Raw genomic sequence first — 22,416 nt, 5'->3', positions numbered from 1 at the left:
TTAAGAACAGCCAAGTTTGAGTCAAAATTTTATCGGTTCTTGTTAAAAAGCGTGTATTATCATCCCTGCCAAAAAGATTTCAAAAAGCTGCAAATATTCCTAAAAAATTAAAACACAAAGTGAAGAAACGGAATGCGGGCTTAAAGTTTATAAATCCGTTTTTTTTTTATTTATAAAAAACATTTGACGTTCCAAACTGCGTCCATGAATTTCTATGAAAACAAAAAACAACAAAAAATAATCTAAAATTATATTACTGAAGGAATACATAGACAACAACAATATTGCGCAATGTCTTCTGACATTACATCATGGACTCAATAGCTCATTGGTTGGAAGTGACGTAAAGCAGTCAATACGTCACTTTCAACCAATCAGCTATTAGGTGGAACGGAAGACATTGCAATGGTGCATATCATGAATAAACGATTGATTGACGACAGATTAAAAATGTTCGAGCAAATAAAACGTAGGCTGAATGCAAATTAAATATAACCGATTTTGATGGTGTAGGATCCTTTAGAGCAAATTACATTCAATTTTGTTCTTTAAAGGGTTCTTCTACACATTGAAGCAGTATATGTATTCCTTGATGGCGATTTAAAGTGTATGAAAAATAACAATAACAAAATTTCAACGTAAAATCAAAATATCTTGTTGCTTTTTCAAGTTTTTGGGTATTTTTGGTGTCAGTATCACAAAATCACAAATGCGATATTTTTAACCTTTATTCGAATTAGATTTATGTGATAAAGATATTTCAATTATGCATTGGACGACTGACTGCTATGTTTAATTGCTTTGCTAAGATAACAAGTAGTGATTTTCTAAAGAGGAATCAATATTGAAAAAATTAAGAGCTTATCTTACAGTAGTAATTAACGTTTAAATTCGTATAAATTAAAAATTAAAATGATAATCTATAGCATCTGTTTGATTATTTGAAAATGCAAACATTTCTATCCACCCTCCCACTCCACTTACTTTAAGACTACAAAATATTCAAAGTGTATCAAAAAAAAACCTCAGTTTAACATTTACAAGAAAAATTAATAATATTATAATATTATATTATACTAAAGCTAAGAAAATAAGATTTACTAAAATCCCAAATACTTGATATTAAGATGGGCAAAAGGATTATAACGTTGAATTTTATCAAAATGAAATTTAGCCATGATAGAATGTTGAGAAATAGACACACATTTTCAAGGAAGTTATCTTAGAAGTTGTCTTATTGAAAACTGTATATTATATACTTCAAAAAAATTATATTTATCCTAAATAGGTAATACCTCAAAAAAATATTTTTCTTTTACAACTTGATGATAAAACTTCTTGATACGACATTACAATGGTCCCTCTGGTTCGTGTAGACCAATACTATAGTAGTATCTTACTTGAATTCAGCTATTCATCATGAAGCTCTATCGATTTGACTTGCAACTTGTTGCATGCTTACTTCAACACGTGAGGGAAAATAAAAGCAGAAGTACGGAAAGTTTCTGGCATTTGTACCGTCTGAAAAAGATGGAAAATGAAAAATAAAAAATCAATTACTTAAAGGTTTTATTTTTACATAAGTGTTTCTGTTTCAAATCAGACACATATTTCATATCAGGACAGTGTCTGCCTTTTGTTATATTATGCTGATATAAGCAAAAAGAAGTTTTTTTTTCCTTTTTCTGAGCAATCTTGCTTCACATCTGTGTCAATCCAATGTGAAAAAGCTTGTGAATTGAAATTGATGAGTAAGCACACGATATCACTCTTTAAAAACAAAACTTTAAAAAAAGATGGAGATAATACAGCCCTAGGCCAGCTTTCGAAAACAGAAATGGAGTTAACCTTTTTTTCTTATATCGATATCCTTTTACCACCATGCAGCATAGTAAAGTGCAGTGGAGAAATGAGTTTACTCTTTATATTTCTTTATCATCAAAGAAAAATACAAATTTCACTGAAATAAAAATATTAAAGAAATTTGTACTCACAGGTCCACCCAGTTTAGCAATGAATTGATATCGGAGGGCAGCGGCGGATCTTGGTTGAATGTTGACAGATGAGGTGCCTTGAGGTGGTTTAGTGTAATAATTCTCCAATAATGGTTTGTTCTCGCTTGCCACGTTACTATAGAAAAGAAGTCCATATTTTTTTGAAGCAAAATTATTTCCAAATCTTTTCTGAAATTCTTTCTTACCTGAAGCCTTTGTGCACTTTAAAATTCATATGTCCTTCGACATTAAATCACGGACCCAACAGCTGATTGGTTGTAAGTGACGTAAAATCAGTCAATACGTCACTTTCAACCAATCAGCTGTTGGGTTCGTGATGTACTGTCAGAAGATATGCAATAGTGCATATCATGAATAGCCAAAAAGCCTCACCAATTTAAGGGGCTTTACGTAGACTTTGTATAGCAGGACGATATAAATGAAATGGTATAGTCTTGATATGATATTACACCACAAAACATTTTAGCACTGCATACCATAAGTGGATAAATGTTCAGATATTTTCGCGAGACATTTTAATTCATAAATGATTTAATTTTCGAGGGACTTATTTTGTCGAATCGGTATCTTTTTCAACTATTTTCTTTCATTTTCCTATATAAAGGGTTTTAGCAAAAAGTCTTGTTTCTACTAAATTTCGGGGAAACTAGCAAAACTGGCGAAATATAATCCTCACATAAATTAATCCACTTGAGGTACTCAAATCTAAGAGGACTAAATTTCCTTTTGAAACCTTTCGACTTGATATCATTTTCTCTCTTTGTTGTATGGGTAATACAGAAAAGAGCCCGATAGGTGACGAAGGAATATTTTGGAAACCACAAAATTAGACATGAAGGTTCAAAATCTTACTTGATTTCTGTTTTCGCATTGCTTTTAGCTTCTTTCCGTACTTTGGCACTCAGATTCAATCCACTCTCTGTATAAAATAATATAAAAATGATTAATGAGACAAAAGAATAGATTCTACCATGTTTAACTGTAAACAGTTTAAACTAGAAGTGGACAACATCCCTTCAGCCAAGTGTGCTAAATGCAAAAAAAGGAGCCCCTGGTACTCTGCGTTATAGAATAACTGCCCCCTCCCCTGGTGAGTAAATAAATTCTATGATAAGAAATTTGAAACAAATTAAGTATTTCAATAAAATCATAGTGAAGTTGACATTATTCAATACACCTTTTCGACCGTAGTTACACGGTCAGGCGTGTGTCACTTAATTATTTAACTGTCTCCCTAAACTCGATCCAATCCTTTTTTGACACCTTTTTCTTGTCTATAAATGCGAAAAAAGGACTGGGACGGTTTCAGCAGCAGTATCATCCTTGAAAAAAATGAATATACTCACTTGAAGATAAATCAGAGAGGTAGAGCAGAATGCTACTGATCAAAGCAACTAAAAAAATGTAAAGTTAAAGTAAAACATAAGGTTTTGAAAGACAGATTCAGAATCTTCCTCAACTTTGGCTATAATCTGAATTCAAGATTTCAGTCTGAAACCACAATTTTCGTCAGAATAACTAACTTTCACATATACCTTAAACTCTCAACACCCTCTCAGGCTTTCTTTTATTTATTCTTATAGTTCAATCATGTAATGAAGGTTTTTATATGACTATCATTGTATCTTTATATGTAGCGAGAATGGATCTTCGGACCTGATGCTACTTAAATATATAGATCGATAGATAGAATCATCTCCTAGTCAAATTTTTATGCAAAAGTTCCCAAAATTAGTTAGTTTTTTCATGTGATCCTTCAAACATTTTACGCCTATGCAAAGATATTGCTAGTTATTGCTCAGTGGTGGAAAAAATTAGTCAAGACGAAAAAATTATCTATTATCATTTAGTTTCAAGATATACATACGTGACAGACATGCCAAAAAGAAGACTTCTAAGATGAGATATCCTCTGTTATCCACAATACTACCAGCGATAATAGAGACAACAGCTAGACCAAGATTCTGGATGGACTGCATACTAAAAAGGCAAAATGAAAAAAAAATTGTTTTAGCGGAAATAATATTTTAGAACTATGATGAAAAGTCTATCTTATTGCACGAATGTAAGAAGATAATAAACATTCATGAAACGACCTTGGAATTAATGTACGAGAAATTAACCCTTTTCAAGTACACTACGGCTACTTTTAGTTAAAAAGGTTTAGACGAATACAAAACTATTTGATTCGTGTAAAATAAGGTAAAGGTCGTGGAATTCACAAGTTGGAATTCACAAGTTGGACCCTTCAAGAAGCTATAGTGTATAATGAATAGTCAGGAAATGTCAATTCAACACTTGAGCTGCAAGTTTTTATACTTAAAAATTCTAGTAATCTCGTCTCATCTCATTGATTAGTCAAATTTTCAAAAAGTTATCTCTATCTGTATGTTCACTTCCGAGCATTAAGAAAGAAAAAATTAATTTTCTATCTTACAATCCATATGCAGTTCCCAGTTGATATTCGGGTACGATCATGGCAACCAACGGCCACAAAGCACAAGCCAATAATGAATAGCCAATACCCATGACAGACTACAACAAATAGAATCAAAGAGGAATTCAATTTAAAATCTAAAATAATAATAATATATATTCTTCTCTTTGGAAAGAAAGAACAAGGATTTCGAACAGGTACTAAAATCAGTCCTATTTGATTAGACCATGGAGAGTTTATAAGATGTTTCTGTGGCAGAGAGGGTTTTCATTTGCCTCTAGATCCTGACTGGCGACAATAGTAAAGCACTTTTGTTTATCATAAAACTGGTTCATAAACTCGCTGATGATACTCGGACTAAACGGACAATCTAATCGATCATCGACCACAATCAAAACGATTGGTTCTATTGACGTTATAGCGTATTTAAAATAATATCCTAGGGTATTATCATAATCACAGCTACTTTGCTAAAACCCTAAAAAGTATAAGACTAATATAAAGCTCTAGAGCTATTCAATAACAAAGGCTAGTTTAAAATAGAAAAATAAATTCAAACCATAGCAATATAAGGACTGATTGTCGTGCTGAATGCCAGCATCGCATGTGCTCCAATTGTCATGCAAATAGCAGCAATCACTAAAAAATAAGATAGAAGTATAACTACTTGAGTAAAATGATACACCATGGCTCCGAATGGGGTTCTAGGTCCCCCCGACATTTTTTAAAAGAAATCTGAAGAAAAATTATATATATTTTTAAAAACATATAAGAAGGTTCAGTGCAATTTCTTAATTATTGTAATTAGCCCCCAGAACTTTAGTGCAGCCCTTCAGGTCGCCCCACTTTTTTAGCCCCCCCCCCTGAGTTTAAAAAAAGAGACAGCTTCCACCCACTTTTAGGCCGATTTTAGATTTACACCCCCCACCCAAATAAGTGGGGGGGGGGCGGAGCCATGATACACCACCACACATCTCTCTTATTGGTTTTTAATGAAGAAGATCAAATTGTCATAATAATAATTTGATCTGCATGAGACTGATAAAGCTAAAATTTAAGAAAAACAGAGCTTACACTGATACAAGTTATAACCGACTTTATCGACATACAACCCAAGTATTGGGGAAGCTCCAGCAGAAATCAGATACACCAAACTGAAAGAAAGCAACAAAAATTGTATAGAATATCATTAAAGTGTGCAGTCTATTTTGATTACATTGTGGAAAAAATTTCACTGTAATTACCTTATTACACGAATATTACTAGTCGTTTTTTAGTAACACGAATTGAAAAATTTTGTGTTAATAAAAACCCCTTTAATAGATCTTATCGGAGTTTTTGATTTTTCTAAAAAAGCGATGCATTGTGGCATTTCTCAAGGGAATTCTATTGTAATACTCCCGAAACAATCTCACAATGCATCACTTTTTTAGAAAAATAAAAAACTCCGATAAGGTCTATTAAAGCCAGCAGTGATGACCTTGAAAAGCAAATAAAATTCGTGTTAATTTCAAGGCCGTTGAATACTTGCCTAGTAATATTCGTGTAATAAGGTATAATACTTATTCGATGAGGGTGGTTAAAAGAGGTAGCAAAAAGGGTTCACACTTAAACGAATAGACTTGAGAAAGAAATACCCCTATCATAGTCTAGCTAAAATAAAACGAAGGATAATCCGAAAAATTTCACCATCATAATCTTAATTAGAAAAATGACGATAAATGTTGTTGTTAAAAATTCTATATTTCGTGTACATCTAACACATCTTTCAGGAGAAATAAAATTGAAATTCACAAATCTGCATCTTATGTTAAAAAGTAGAGAATAATTACAGTAATTAAAATCGTAAAAAATCGTAAAAAAAATCGTAAAAAGTTCATTCAAAAAAGATACAAATCTCTAGACGCTTTTAAGCCATTGTTTAGAACTGGCTTGAGGCGTTTGATATATAAAGCTTCTTTGAATAAGATAGAGGACCAATTATCACTTGAATCAATAACTTTTGTATTGTCATTAACAATGTTAATTCTAATAGAACGATAATTAGGTTTATCAACACCGAAAGTCAAGAGGGTCGTTAAATATTCGATTTCAGAGCACTCCTTCAGATGGTCATGTATAGCACTGTCCTTCTTCATAGCGTGCTCTTGACAACGAGTAAATAAGTTCCTCTCCGTTTTTCCAACATAAGAATCACCACACCCAGGACAAACAAATTGATAAACCACGTTAGATTTGTATCTCAAAGGTGTCGGGTCTTTCATGTTTGTGTAAAAACCCAATTTATGAGTGGAATATGTTGTTCTAAACTTAATTGCAACATCTGTTTTGCAACAATATCGCAATTTTCTTTGTAATGACGTAACTAGTTGATCACCAGCAGGACCAGCATACGGAAGACTTAACCAAATAGTTGTAGGTTGTTTTTGTTCAGGATTCTCAACAACAGGTTCTCTAGGTTTGGTTGAATTTTGGATAATTTTGTTCACGATATGACGAGGAAAGTTGTTCCAGGAAGCGAATTTTCGAATTACACTGAGTTCCTTCTTCAGTTTTGTTGGATGGCAAAGTTTAGATGCTCGATTAGCAAGGCTGGAAATCCAAGCTTTACGGTAAGACCATGGCGAATAGCTATTAAAATCTGTGTACAAGCCGGTGTTGGTACCTTTACGAAATATGGATAAGCCGTCAGGTGAGATTTCCAGATCCAAGAAATGAGGAACCTCATTTTCAAATTTGTCAACTGTAAATTGGAGGTTTTTGTTAAACTTGTTCAACGAACTGTGAACTTGATCAATATTTTCAGGACGAATAACTAAAAGTGTGTCATCAACATATCTTTTGTAAAATTTGATCAGACCAGAATCAATATAAGGCTGTATAACTTTCTGCTCTAGTTCAGTCATAATTATATTGGCTAGTACAGGTCCTAAGGAGCTACCCATACTCACGCCATCTAACTGTTCATATAGGATGTTATTAGCAGAAAATACAGTCTTGGTGCACGTATCCTTTATCAGTTTTCTGAGTATATTCTTCGAAATGGTGGTTTGGACTAAGTTTTGGTTGTAAATGCGATCAATGATGATTTTACAACCAAAACTTAGTCCAAACCACCATTTCGAAGAATATACTCAGAAAACTGATAAAGGATACGTGCACCAAGACTGTATTTTCTGCTAATAACATCCTATATGAACAGTTAGATGGCGTGAGTATGGGTAGCTCCTTAGGACCTGTACTAGCCAATATAATTATGACTGAACTAGAGCAGAAAGTTATACAGCCTTATATTGATTCTGGTCTGATCAAATTTTACAAAAGATATGTTGATGACACACTTTTAGTTATTCGTCCTGAAAATATTGATCAAGTTCACAGTTCGTTGAACAAGTTTAACAAAAACCTCCAATTTACAGTTGACAAATTTGAAAATGAGGTTCCTCATTTCTTGGATCTGGAAATCTCACCTGACGGCTTATCCATATTTCGTAAAGGTACCAACACCGGCTTGTACACAGATTTAATAGCTATTCGCCATGGTCTTACCGTAAAGCTTGGATTTCCAGCCTTGCTAATCGAGCATCTAAACTTTGCCATCCAACAAAACTGAAGAAGGAACTCAGTGTAATTCGAAAATTCGCTTCCTGGAACAACTTTCCTCGTCATATCGTGAACAAAATTATCCAAATTCAACAAACCTAGAGAACCTGTTGTTGAGAATCCTGAACAAAAACAACCTACAACTATTTGGTTAAGTCTTCCGTATGCTGGTCCTGCTGGTGATCAACTAGTTACGTCATTACAAAGAAAATTGCGATATTGTTGCAAAACAGATGTTGCAATTAAGTTTAGAACAACATATTCCACTCATAAATTGGGTTTTTACACAAACATGAAAGACCCGACACCTTTGAGATACAAATCTAACGTGGTTTATCAATTTGTTTGTCCTGGGTGTGGTGATTCTTATGTTGGAAAAACGGAGAGGAACTTATTTACTCGTTGTCAAGAGCACGCTATGAAGAAGGACAGTGCTATACATGACCATCTGAAGGAGTGCTCTGAAATCGAATATTTAACGACCCTCTTGACTTTCGGTGTTGATAAACCTAATTATCGTTCTATTAGAATTAACATTGTTAATGACAATACAAAAGTTATTGATTCAAGTGATAATTGGTCCTCTATCTTATTCAAAGAAGCTTTATATATCAAACGCCTCAAGCCAGTTCTAAACAATGGCTTAAAAGCGTCTAGAGATTTGTATCTTTTTTGAATGAACTTTTTACGATTTTTTTACGATTTTTTACGATTTTAATTACTGTAATTATTCTCTACTTTTTAACATAAGATGCAGATTTGTGAATTTCAATTTTATTTCTCCTGAAAGATGTGTTAGATGTACACGAAATATAGAATTTTTAACAACAACATTTATCGTCATTTTTCTAATTAAGATTATGATGGTGAAATTTTTCGGATTATCCTTCGTTTTATTTTACTTTAAATTGTCAGCTGGTCATGGTTTATAGTCTAGCTATTTAGAGCAAAATAAGAATCTTCTTTTGACAGGTTAAAATATTTTCAAAAATTAACAAACGGGTCGGGAGGGGCGTTTATTAGACATCTGAGAGTAACAATTTCTTTTACCTATTCACTATGTTAGCTTTAGATGCATCTAAGTCATACTTGGCTTCAAAATATACCCTGTCAATAAAGAATATGTTATAATTATTGTAAATGAAATGCAATGAAAGAATGAGTAGAAAAAAATTACACCATATCTAAAAAATATTGTGTCTTTAGAAAAAGCAACAAAATTGTTTTAGTACTGGTTAACGACCAACCAAATCAAATAAGACAGAGCTTGTAAAAAAATTATCTGTCTAAAAAATGTTTGGTCATAAAAAAGTGAGGAAGTGCTTTTGGGAATAACAAGATAGAAAAGCCAAAGAACATTCCCCTAAAAACTGATTTGAGTCGCTTCTAAAAATGTACAACCAACTGAAAATGAAAAAAACTCCTGTTAAAATCTAATAAAAAAGAATGAAAAATAAAAACATTTGAATTAAAAATACAAAACAATTTTTCTTACAGTCCCAAACTGATAAAAGGGAATACGGCGACATAGTATGTAACGCAAATGATGAAAATCAGCCACACAGATAATGGAAAATCTTTGACGTCTGTTATCCTGATTTCTTCACCTATTAAAACAATACATTTGGAAATAAAGAAAATTACCATAAGGGAAGAAATTTTTGTGGAACAAATTTTTGCGGAATTTAATACACAGGTTGCAAAATTAAAGTCTGGAGCCCAAATCACGCTTTTACTCAAAAATTATATGTGCTTATATGACATTTATTTCTGATTGGTTCGAATTTATTGACACTAACAAAGTTATCAGCTGTAAGTTGTAAAGCAAGTAACATGGGAATAAAATCATGTGAACTATTTCCAGTAATCACATGTTTTGACTGCATTGATATAACTTTTCAAGGTGTGTATTTTGCAGTTTTTGGCATATCTGCGAAATTAAATCCGCAAAACAAGAACTTTCTCAAGATTTGAAAAATCACATCTAAAATTGGTCTTTTTAGGGCAAAATCAGCCAAAATGAAAACAAAAAATTCTCTCAAACTGCAAAATTAAATTCTGCGAGACTTACCAATTTTGAGCTGTGAACTGGCAAATTAAATTTCTTTTCGCAAAAATTTCTTCCCTTAAGGTATTAAAAAATGCCCATATTACACGAAAACAAAGAGACATATAAGAAATTTTGTGTTAATTAAAACCCCTTTAATTAAACCCAACCGTGGTGTCGACTTGAATATGCAAATAAAATCTGTATTAATTTCAAGGCTGTTAATTTTGCGTCTACTTATTTTTGCGCAATAAGGCAGGTCCTTTTTTTACTATGAAACAAAAGGAAAAGTAGAGAGGTTTTTACATAATATTCTCATCTTGATGTATAAATAATTGGTTTTTATAAAGTTGAAAAAAGTGCAAAAATAGTTCCCTTTGAATTTGAAACCACAACAAAGAAAGACAAACCTGTTTGTGCATCCTGTTTCTTTAAAATTCTTGCTGCTCTTTTGTCGAAAAATGCCATGGCTAAACTGCAGAACAACGACAGTAAACAAAACAAAAAACCTGCAAAAACAAGGAAAATTCAAGGAAAATTCAACATAAATTGAAGTCCACAGATTACCAAGTCTTTTTTTCGTAGCTATAATGATGTAATAATAAAAAAGGAAACCATGTCAGGTGGTAAACGTGATTGATTTTCTTATATATTTGAGGCTAAAATGGTGAATAGTTGAACCTGCATAGCGCACCTAACTATGCTCAAGACAACTCCAGATGCTTTTTTTGAAAAATAAAAAAACGCCTCAAGATATTCATCCAAGGAAAAAGTGTGCCAAATTTCAGCCAAATTTGACTATTTTTAAGTCTCCAGGCTGCCCTAAAGCTTTTGTGACACGCAGACAAACTTCATCAGATTCAAGCTCAACTGAAGTTGAGAATACTGATAGTATTACGAAATGTTCAAATTATTGACAAGATGAGTATTCATGATATAGATCATTCTTACCGACCATCAAGGTCCAACCAAGGATAACGTAAGACTCTTTATCAATTCTTTTTTCAAGAAATTTATACATTGGGCCCATAACATTCATGTTGACAGTACTTCCCTGAAAAAAAACATATATATATACTTGAAATTCAAGCAGAAAACATCTAGTAACACATAGAGAAAGTGTCTACCTTGCATCTATTCTTTCATTTTCAAAACAAAGTTAAAATGCATGCGTATATTTTTCTTTTTTAAAGCGTTAGTCTTATTATACACAAAACACAAGGAGAAATGAATCGTAGGGGGGTCAGTCCCTTTCGGTAGGGGTTGCGTGGTGAATTTGCTTCTTTTTAAGTTTACATGCTTTTTTAAATGTTGCAAGTAGGCACTTTCTCTGTTCAGAAAAAGTTCATCCTAGTAAAGATTTTTCATATAATACCGGGTGACACGAAAATTCAGAAGTTTTCAATGTCTTGAGGCGAACAAATTCCCAAAGTCTTGGTTTGATCATTTAGAAAGTAGATATCTAAACTTAAAATTTGGAAATCAATTTATACGTCTTTTTTACGTGTTTTTTCAGTTTCCTTTCGAAATGAATTTGGACTGATGTAGGAACAAGTTTGGTCTGTTGCTTTTTTAAGTTTTGGATATCCTTTTAAATCAAAGTAAGCACTTTGGGACTTTGTTCCCTCAGTGTCGGGAAACGTCTGAACTTTTTCGTGGGTCACCCGGTAGAGACAAATAAATTTTTTTTACATAAACATAATTATAAAGAGAGCACTTACCACACGAGAAAAACTTAGTTGAAGTCCGAAGACCATGTTCAATTCAGCACCCTTGAACCAGGAAACAGCATAAGTGTTCTGAGCTACAGCTAAAGATTCCCCACCAATACTAAAGTAGAATTGAATTGAAAATGATAAATTATTTTTTAAATGCTTCCTGCACATGCCAACAGGACTACTTCATTTGAGTGTCCAGTTCCATCAAATGTGATCATAGTTTTTGATGTTACTTTTAAATGTCCAAATTTTAGTGAAGTCAATGTGAAGACAGCAATGGCGAACAGATAAAAGCCAAAATCTTTATGAATAGCCATTAAATTTTGCTAAATTTTCAATCACTTTTTGTTTCTATCATTTTACAATGGTCAAAGCAAGGCTTTTTGTCTGAGACGGAAAAATGCATTTTTTCTCAGAAAACTTGCACTCATTCTGAAAATTTTGGTAAATTATGCAAAATTTTCAGATGGAAAAGCCTCTTTAAGAACTTTGCTAAATTCTTTACTTACCCAAATACGAAACGACCAGCTTCCATCATTGTATAAGAATCAAAAACAGCTCCCAACGAAAAAATAACCTGCAGAATTAAAAATCGAATTAGTTATGACAATCATCAACCTCATCTTGACAAAAGCATATAAGTAAAATTAATTATTCACTTTTAAATTGATCTAGGTCAATTGATCAAAATTGATTGTTTTATGAAGGCTTTGGCGTAAGTTTTTAAGCGTTTTGCAAGACTTTCAAAATTTAAAAAATCGGGACGATATGGAGTTTATACAAGCTCTTATTTGATTTGGTTGGTCTTTAGCCAGTAATAAAACAATTTTGTTACTTTTTCTGAAGAATGCGTCATTTTTATTACTTCAAATGACCAATTATTTAAGTATCTTATCAAAATCAGGTGAACTTATCATACCTGTCCAACACAAACGAAAAGCCCAAATATGATTGTACCCAGTCTGATGCCAAACACTTTATCCAATAAAAATCCACCGAAGAAACACAGAACAACATTCGGCCATGAGTAAAGTGAATACAACAACATAAACTTCTCTGTGTTGACTTTCATATCCTATATATAAGAGAAACTCAAAATTACACAAAAACAAAGTTTGGATGTTATTTTCTTCATAAAATATGTCTAAAATTAAAATTAAAAATTACCTATAAATTACTTCACGGTTAGCAGAAAATACTACAAAATTTTTCTGAGCGAGCAAAATCTCTGATATCTTTTTATGATCCTAATTGAAACCTCTTATATTATTTGCCTATTTTCTCCAAAGGTCAAGTTCTGATAAATTGAAATATAAACAGGTTCTGTCAATATTCTTTTGTTTTGGTTTCTTGCACGATGAGGCAAAAATTAGTTGAGGTTTAACTCAGGAACAAAGAAGATATTACCAGGCGGAAGATCTCTCAAACAAATAATTGGGAAAGTTGCAATATTGCAGTTGACAGTTTTCCTTATACTACGAAACAAAATGTTGATCACCTTAAAGATATTGTTATACAAAAGGGCTTGTCAGAAAGACTTACTGTAGTGATCTGTTTCTGTAAAGCTGCAGGATTGTCAAAGCAAAAGTAACTTCCTGAATACAGAAAAAGAAGATGGGTTTTATTTTTAATGTAACAACAATAGAAGTTAAAAGATTCAAAAGTAGTCAAGTCAAACACAAGTCAAAATTCACCCATATCAGATATTGCTTTGTTTACACAATGAACAGTTTTTTAACTCTTGAAAGAGAATAATAATTTAAAAAATATTACAAACTACAAACCAAAACTGAGAAAACAAATGAAGATGAGAACGGTGAACCGATGGCCAGCACTTCTTGGATCACAACATGGTAATGCTCCACATCCTGTCAATTTTATGTCATCAACATCATCTTCATCTTCTTTGGTCGAAGAATCGTAATTATCACTGCCCATTTTGACTTTACTTTCTATTTGTTTCAATTATTTGTGAAAAGAATTATATGAATAATTAATTATGAATTGTCATATAGTCAAAGTAAGATTCAAGATCCTTGATATTTGGGGGAAAGCCTTTGTGTTGTAACAACTTTATTATAACAAAAAATATAGAATGAAGAGACTGACATCTGAATCTTGAGAAGAATAAAAAGTTAGCAGATTTACAAAGATTTAATGATAAAATATGATCTCAGATGGCACTAAGCATTTTTGCATATTTTTTGTATCAGCTGCTTTCTAGCTTTTTTTTGTACACAAGTTTACCAAAGCAGTTACTTTTTTTTACTGAAAGACATTTTCCTTCTACTCAAAGGAGTATGGACATAAGGTACTTTCAAATGGAATTTAGCTGGTATAGTGGTCTTGAAAAATATATACAACAGAAATTCAAGAGTGACGCACTACTGCACAGTTAGGAATATTTGCCATTTACTCTGATATCTCAATATACACTGATATCAAAAATTTAGAATCTTGCATTCAAAGAATTTTCCTATTGTTTAAAGTTTGAGATTTTTGTCAAGGAAAAATAATTCACAGTCTAAGTAATTTTAAACAACACAAAAAAACGTACATTTTGGGATTAAAGCTTTTTAATTTCATGTAAACAGTGACTTCCAAATTTTGACTTTGTTTTTAGAAATCACCAATCACAGTAAATGGCAAAAATCCCTTTATTAAGGTATGAATAAAACACAAAACCAAGTAAAATGTCTTTAAAAATAACTGAAAAAAAAATAGCTAAAATGACTGAATTATGTAAATATATTTAAAGTTTACCCTGTCTAGGTATAAAAGTGTGTGAATGTGAAAACAAGCTAACGGACTTTGCCAACTATAACAGACTTACAAAAAAACATAAAAATTGAATTATCAGTAAACATTATCAGTAAAAAGATTTTGTTGCTAGTAATTAACAATGAACAGTTTTATTGTCCTCCAGGTTTTTAGATGAATTAAGGCCTGAGAGCGTATGAAACAAAATAAAATAATAAATTCACCAGCCAATACTTTTGTCACCATGCGATTTCTTTGTCACTTTTTGTCAACAAACTTTCTACCAATAAGGTATGTAAAAGTATTATTGAAGTGGGGCAAACTAAATTTGTTCATATAGCATTCGGTACTAATTCTGATATAAATGTTTTCATTGTGATAAAAACTGTCTCAAAAGCTCTAGGGGCAGAATCACAATAGATGTCAGAGGATCAACATGCCACAAACATGAGCTGAAAAAAGTGATCAGCTGGCTCCATTTAACTTGTTCTATGAAATCGAAAGGTTGATGTGTTTGAGGTGGTTCATAATATTTACACAAACCACATTCAAACTCTTTTGAAGAAAAATCTAACATCTCTTTTTCATTCAAGATTGAAAGTTTGTAGCGAATGTAATTGGATGCATCAGTGTCACAAATCTTGTTTTCAAGCTTTGATGTCAGCCTTTTCAGCAAGTTAATAGATTCTTCATCCCCAGTGATTCGATACAAAAGATAAGCACCGAAGAATGGTGGATAAAATCTGACTGCACCATGTATGTGGATTTCTTCGAAAACTCCTCGCAACAGCTCATCTGACTGCAGGAAATTTGGACATTCCAAAATAGTATCACTGACAAAAAGAATAGGAACTGAAACAAATTTTGGCTTCAAATTTCTCACTGCAATGTCTACAAATTGTTTTAAAATGTGCTCACTTTTGCCTTCATTTCCTACCACGTAGTAATACAAAGCCAGATAAATTGCACCACTAACACAATTATCGTTCAATGGTTCAGGAAGCTCTACCTGGGAAAGAAACAAATTTTCCATATCCACCCATAACTTCCTGGTATCTTCTGCACTTCTATAATAATCTGGATCAAAATATCTTGTCAATGCCGTCAATGCTAGCCATCGAATCACGGTAATTTTTGCAAATCGCTGCAAGATGGGATCATTGGTCAGGAATTGTAGGGCTTTCATGACATTGTTAGTCTCTTGTGACCTATGCAAGGGGATATCATTCTTCCAATACAAGGTCAGGTGCCTATTTAGCGCAGATCTCAAGAATTCAAGCATGTAGACATGAGCATGTTGATAAAACTTATTACTAATGCATGTTTCTTTATCCTCATTATTGAATTTTTCAACAAAGCCATTTTCTAAGATAGAGCACAAGACACTATTCAAAAGCTGTGTATCTCCTATTTTGACCTGTACTTTATAGATGGAAATAAACACATTCATTTCTTCAATACTGAGAAAGTTACATGCCAATATCTTTCCAAACAAATCCTTGCGAACATTGTCAATTTTCGAGGCAAGTTTTTTGGCATCTTCTTGTGGGTAATGGTCAATCATATGATTCTCTGGTATGAAATAATTAGGGCAGCACTTTTTTAAAAGATATACTTTCATGGTTTCTAATATCTCATCTACTAGTTCAATTGTAGTGTGTTTCTCCCAAAAACCTATTGGATTCTTCTCGTTCATCCAGAAAATAATAGTCTTAGCAAAATAGGAGCAGAGGCCCTTCTCATTTTCGTTATCCCCTTGCAAATGGTTTTTGAACAGTTCTTTACACAAGAAATAGCATTTGAATTGTATAATACCCCACTTTTGAATCAATTGTTTTTCTATGAGTGAGAAAGAAAACCTGAACTCTATATCAGGGTTCTCACTTTGGGCATGGGCTACAGGAACAACATGGCAATCACTATTAAGAATCATAGGAACCTGTTGCTGAAAACTGGGATGAAATTCTTTGTTGTCAAATCTCTTTTGTACAACATTATTAGATAGCATTTGGTAGCATTGCACCATATCTGTTTCTTTATTGTCTGGTTTTGGAGTAATCATGAAAGCCGGTCCGTGTGGGATACCAATCCCAAAATCATGTATATGTTGTGTTTGGTTAAAGGCTTTCATACGATCCAAGTATAATTTTCCATTCAAACTTGCATAGCCATTAAACCTTTTGTCAGCGCATTTCTGATGTACTAGCAATCTTGTATAGCCAGCATGGCAAAAATCTTGATCAAGAACCAATACTCCATCCTTATAATTCTTTGGAATATCACTATCTGATTCTACAATGATGAACCTTTTGTCGATATACATAATATCATAATCTCCATGATTGGTAATACCTTCAGCAAAGCTTCCAGAATAAATAGTGTCAATTCTATCACCACATTGGTATTCACAATGAAACACAGTAACTAGGTTGTCAAAGAGATAACAAACTTCACGAATCTTTTCAATGACAACAAAGTCCAACATATAATTGACAATTTCATTTTTAATTTCTTTAAGCTTCATTTCCTATGTTTTTAACAATAGTTACATAGAAAAGAAAAGTATCACATAAAAAAAAGATGAAAATCAATAAAAAATAAACTTAGTTTAAAATTGCACCAAAATTTGATAAATGCAACTGTTTTGATAGTAATCAGTGTTAGGCAAATTTAGTTGAGAAGATAAAGTAATTGACAATTATCTTCCATGTTTAAATCTTATTTTTATTTTGTTTTCTGTTTTTGACCTTAAAAACTTAAAATAACTAAGTTCCTTTGATCCTACTACATTGTTGGGCTTCTGGGGGTAAAAAGTATATACCAATTTTGTCTTTTTCCATTTAAACATATTTAAACATATTACATCTGACATGACAAACTTGAGGAGAAAGGGAAAGTCCAACAAGAAGACTTATCAGATCAAAGAAGCAGTTATTTTTGCTTTCTACAGTTTGGTCCCATATTTTACCCCAATCCAGTCTTATCAAGCCCAAATACCTGGGTAAAAAGGGACCACAGTCCTCAGACCATGGTCCACACATCTAAACAGTGGTTCTTTGGTTTTAGATGTTTGTTTTGCTGCTAAATGCAAAGAAATTTAGTTCAAACAGTGACAGAACTAGGATCTTCTTCATCATTCCTTGACTTTTAAAAGCAGGCATTTTTAAGTATCAAATAAAGTCAATCAATGAGAGGTTTTTGCAAGTCGCGCTGGCAGGAGTAGTGCTCTTTTAGTGAACTAAACTAACCAAGTGGATATTCAATGATAAGGAGGTATGGAGGTAATCAAATTTGTCAAGAGAACAAATTAAAACTGGCCAAGAACCAACAAGCCATCTGTGTTGCAGATTTTTGTTTTTGTTTATTTTTTAAGGCACCATTTACATTAGAAGAACAAGAAGGAAAGAACGGGCGTCGTGTGGGACGGCGGGTGTCATGTTTTAAAATTCTTTTAAATTATCAAAATCATCAATAGACCTTTTCGCCTTTCCAATCGCCATATTGAATTGTATGCAAAAATTATGGTGGCTGAATTGCCGTGGTGAAATTCCCTTAGAAAGTATGCAGAACATATGCAAAAAGAAAATATTAATATAAAACTTACATGCATAATTGGCATTATATTAAAGTGTAATCTTGTAGAAGAAAGATTAAATTTGCTTCTTTTGAAAACTAGAAATAATCAAATTCGTTAGACATAAACTCAAAGCTAAAAATTGGATTAAGAAACTCCATCTTTTTGGATTAAGAAACTTCATCTCTTATTGATCTAACGATTGTAATATTTCTTTATGAGATGCTTTCTTGTCTTTTTAATCTTTGTGTAAACTTGCATATGTTTTGCATATACTTTCCAACTAAATCCAACCACAGCTTTTTGGTTCCTCTATTTTTGCATACAATTCAAGATGGCGGATGGAAAGTGTTGATATTAGTTTATATTCTTCTTTCTTTTCATTTAGATCTAATGTATTACAAACAATATATTTAGATGTGGCCTTAGCCATCATTGAAACTAATTCGTTTCCTTCAATCACCTTTCTACATGGCGCTGTCACAGTCAGATCAAGACTGGGAAAAATACCTGCGGGATGCTGGAATCCCAGAAGAAGCTGCACACCAGTATGCAAAGAGCTTCACAGAGAATCGAATGACATTCGAGATATTGCCCTCCATGGACAGGTCATTTCTTAGAGACCTGGGCATTACAGTTATTGGGGATATAATGAAGATTCTCCAACACGTCAGTAGTAGCAGTACCCCAGACTCGACTACGTATGCTACAACTAATCCGACTCCTTCGGTCAAACCAACCGCCTCACATAAATCCGCAAAACTACCTTCCATTATGTCTGACATGACCCATCCGCAGTTTCGCAAATTCAAAATCGATTGGGCTGTTTACAAACAAATCGTAGGGATCCCAACAAACCAGATTGCATCGATGATTTACAACGCATGTGACGATGCTACCCAAACAAGTATCATCAACAACCATCCAAACTTTCTAACATTCAATGAGAACAATTTCCTGAATGCCATTGAAACCATTGTTACGAAAAAGTCGAATCCAACCGTCCACAGAATGCAATTTTCATCACTATTGCAGCACGAAAATGAACAACTAAGGGACTATTTAGTTCGTTTAAAGTCGTCAGCACAAGACTGCGAATTTTCATGTCCGCAATGTCATCATGATCTGTCACCTTCGTACATCAGAGACCAATTGATCCGGGGCTTACATAACGAGGTTCTACAGGTCGACATCCTTGCTAAGGCCACCACCCTCAACAGTATGGAAGATGTCGTCAAGCATGCAGAAGCCTTCGAAACGGCCCTCCAAGATCATGCCAGCTTACAAGATGCATCCGATGCAATGGCGGTCCGAACATCGCAATATCAACGCCACAAGCTTCCAACCAGACAAGCTCCGTGTTCCGGTTGTGGCAGCCTTACCCACGGATCAAAAGATCGGTCATCCAAGTGTCCAGCATGGGGGAAGACATGCCACAATTGCAAATTATCAAATCATTTTTCATAAGTGTGTCGGAAACCAAAATCAGAAACAGCCGAAGCACTATTGGCCCATGTCACCTATGACGAAAAAAGCAAAGCGTTCCGCCCAACCGCAGAGATCACTGAAATAAATGCGAAACTTACGCCAACCTCCAATACGACCAAACCGACACCAACGTCAATGAAAATCTTTCCTGATAGTGGAGCTAGCATTTGTTTAGCTGGACCCCAACATTTGAATAAACTCAAACTAAACAAACAATCGTTGACCCCATGCAACAAACTAGTTCGAGCCGTTGGCGGATCCACATTACATTGTTCTGGCTGGCTACCAATGACTTTCACAATAGACAATCACACTACTACTCAACCGCTATACATTTGTGAAAAAGTTGACAGAATTTACGTCAGCCGTAAAGGGTGTACAGAATTGAACATTCTACCAGAGACATTTCCATATCCCATGTCAGCAACCGTTTCCTCCGTTGACACCCTGCCAAGTAATCTACCTAAACGTCCAGAAAAATTACCTTTTGAACCCACAGAGGAAAATGTTCCAAAACTCAAACATTACCTATTAGAACAATTTTCCAAAACTACGTTCAACAGAGACGGACCATTTCCATCCATGGATACGAAACCTGCCCACATCCATATTCAACCTAATGCGAAGCCGCATGTTCGTCATAACCACATCCCAGTGCCTTTCCACCTTAAGGAAGCAGTCAAGAAGAGTCTGGACGACGACGTCAAGAGAGGCATTATAGCACCTGTACCGATCGGAACACCAGTCGAGTGGTGCACCACCATGGTCACAGCCAGAAAGAAAAACGGCAATATTAGACGGACAGTTGACCTCCAACAACTCAACATACAGTGTAAACGCGAAACTCACCATTGTCCCTCCCCGTTCCAACTCGCGTGTCAAGTACCTCCCAATACCAAGAAGACTGTCTTGGATGCAGTTGACGGATATCATTCGGTACCAATTGATGAAGAGAGCCAACATCTCACGACTTTTATAACTGAATGGGGACGATACAGATATCTTCCTATGCCCCAAGGTTTTATAGCATCTGGTGATGCCTACACCAGGGCCAAATTGAAAAGTCCCGTTTCTGTCACGGAAGGAAATCAGAGCTTTTTTCGGTCTATTTTTGAAAAATGGTAAACTTAATGAAAATAGTATTAGTCCTGAATTAAAGCCTTCATAGTACTACTACTTCCAAACCAAAATAAATTTCATAAAAGTTTTTCCTAGTTGAATGATTGAACTTTGAAGGTTCTGTCACGGAAGGAACGCAGCGCAGACATTAAAAAAGACAAAAGTATGCTGATTCAGATTCCTGTGAATTTAAAGATAATTTTAAAACCAAAATACCACCAGAAGAAACTTATGTCTATCTGCTTGTCATTGAAAAAAGAACTGAGTCAAAAAAATCAATTTCAATGGCTACAGGCCTTTGCAACTGAGAAAGGTCAGTGTCACGGAAGGACACCGTCACGGAAGGAAAAAATTCCTATTTTTCAAAATCAGCAATAGCGTAAGAAATGTTGACTGAAACTAGTGGAGTGACACATCATATCATGAATCATAGCCATTTTTTACTATTCAGTTCATTTCAAAACCTTGGAACTGTATTTTTATTGTTCAACCATAATGGTGATAATAATTAGGAAATTTTACAGGAAAAATTATATTATTTAAGCAAAAAACGTAAAAACGCGACCTTGCAAGCAAGTGAGCTACTTCCAAAGGCTCTGATTAGCATATTTCCATGGTGCTGAAGTGATTTAGAGGGTTTAGAACCGGCTGGGAACAGTAGTTTTGCCAGAAAACCGTTTTTTAGGCCTCCAGAGCCGCCTGGGCTTACGTTGTAAGCTTACAGCGCTGTATACTGGAGCCTTAGTTAAGCTTATTTTGAGCTCCATACAGGGTTGAGCTGGTTCCCAATGGTCATAAACCTTGGAGGACACTCCCCTGCAATGGATTAGACCCATTGAAGTCCAGCGAAGGGGGCAGAACTGACGAATTTTCACTAAAATAGCTTAAAAACGCTTAAAAAGCTCTATTTAATCGTTTTTAAGGCTTTCTTAAGCAAAAAACGTAAAAACGCGACCTTGCAAGCAAGTGAGCTACTTCCAAAGGCTCTAATTAGCATATTTCCATGGTGCTGAAGCAATTTTGAGGGTTTAGAACCGGCTGGGAGCAGTAGTTTTGCCAGAAAACCGGCTTTTAGCCTCCAGAGCCGCCTGGGCTTACACTGTAAGCTTACAGCGCTGTACTGGAGCCTTAGTTAAGCTTATTCTGAGCTCCATACAGGGTTGAGCTGGTTCCCAATGGTTCTAAACCTTGTAGTACACTCTCCTGCAATGGATTAGACCCATTGAAGTCCAAGATTTCTAAAAATAACAAGATATTTTTAATCTGTCACGGAAGGACAAGGTGAAAGTGTCACGGAAGGACAAAAGTTTCAGACCTTGTAAGTGAATATGAAGGAGGTTGCTTTGGAATGTAATTTCATTTTTTGTTAGGGGGTACCAATAGTTAGAACTTGCAATAATATCAAGAATAGTGTACTTGCATAAAACTGGTGAAAAAACTTTTTGTCTTGAAATTGTCACGGAAGGAATTCGATATTTGAAAAAAGTTTCTGCTTGCAGTACTTTTTTGTTGTTTGACTTATTTCAAAATGAATAAACCTATTAAACTAACTAGGGTATGTACTTGTTTTAAAACAACATTTCATTTTGATTAAACATTTTATTTTTCAAAAGAAGGTCCATTATATTTTAACACTTGTCCTTCCGTGACAAACC

General features: G+C 34.0%; 1 protein-coding gene across 1 annotated transcript; it reads right to left on the bottom strand.

The window, feature by feature from the left end:
• Nucleotides 1–140: 140 nt before the first annotated feature.
• Nucleotides 141–13,771, bottom strand: LOC136799483 (lysosomal dipeptide transporter MFSD1-like). The gene is made up of 17 exons (XM_067056198.1): nucleotides 13,605–13,771; nucleotides 13,363–13,415; nucleotides 12,740–12,895; nucleotides 12,330–12,397; nucleotides 11,824–11,932; nucleotides 11,054–11,156; nucleotides 10,513–10,611; nucleotides 9,551–9,662; nucleotides 9,106–9,162; nucleotides 5,527–5,606; nucleotides 5,012–5,091; nucleotides 4,453–4,550; nucleotides 3,883–3,995; nucleotides 3,362–3,409; nucleotides 2,868–2,934; nucleotides 1,995–2,130; nucleotides 141–1,521 (listed from the first exon to the last, which is right to left on the bottom strand). The coding sequence occupies exons 1-17, from the start codon at nucleotides 13,756–13,758 to the stop codon at nucleotides 1,459–1,461; spliced, it is 1,596 nt and encodes a 531-aa protein (XP_066912299.1). The 5' UTR covers nucleotides 13,759–13,771; the 3' UTR covers nucleotides 141–1,458.
• Nucleotides 13,772–22,416: the final 8,645 nt, after the last annotated feature.

Source organism: Clytia hemisphaerica, unplaced genomic scaffold (assembly GCF_902728285.1).
Source record: "Clytia hemisphaerica strain Z4C2 unplaced genomic scaffold, Clytia hemisphaerica genome assembly, whole genome shotgun sequence".
NCBI lineage: Eukaryota > Metazoa > Cnidaria > Hydrozoa > Leptothecata > Clytiidae > Clytia > Clytia hemisphaerica.
This window is presented reverse-complemented; position numbering and strand designations above follow the sequence as displayed.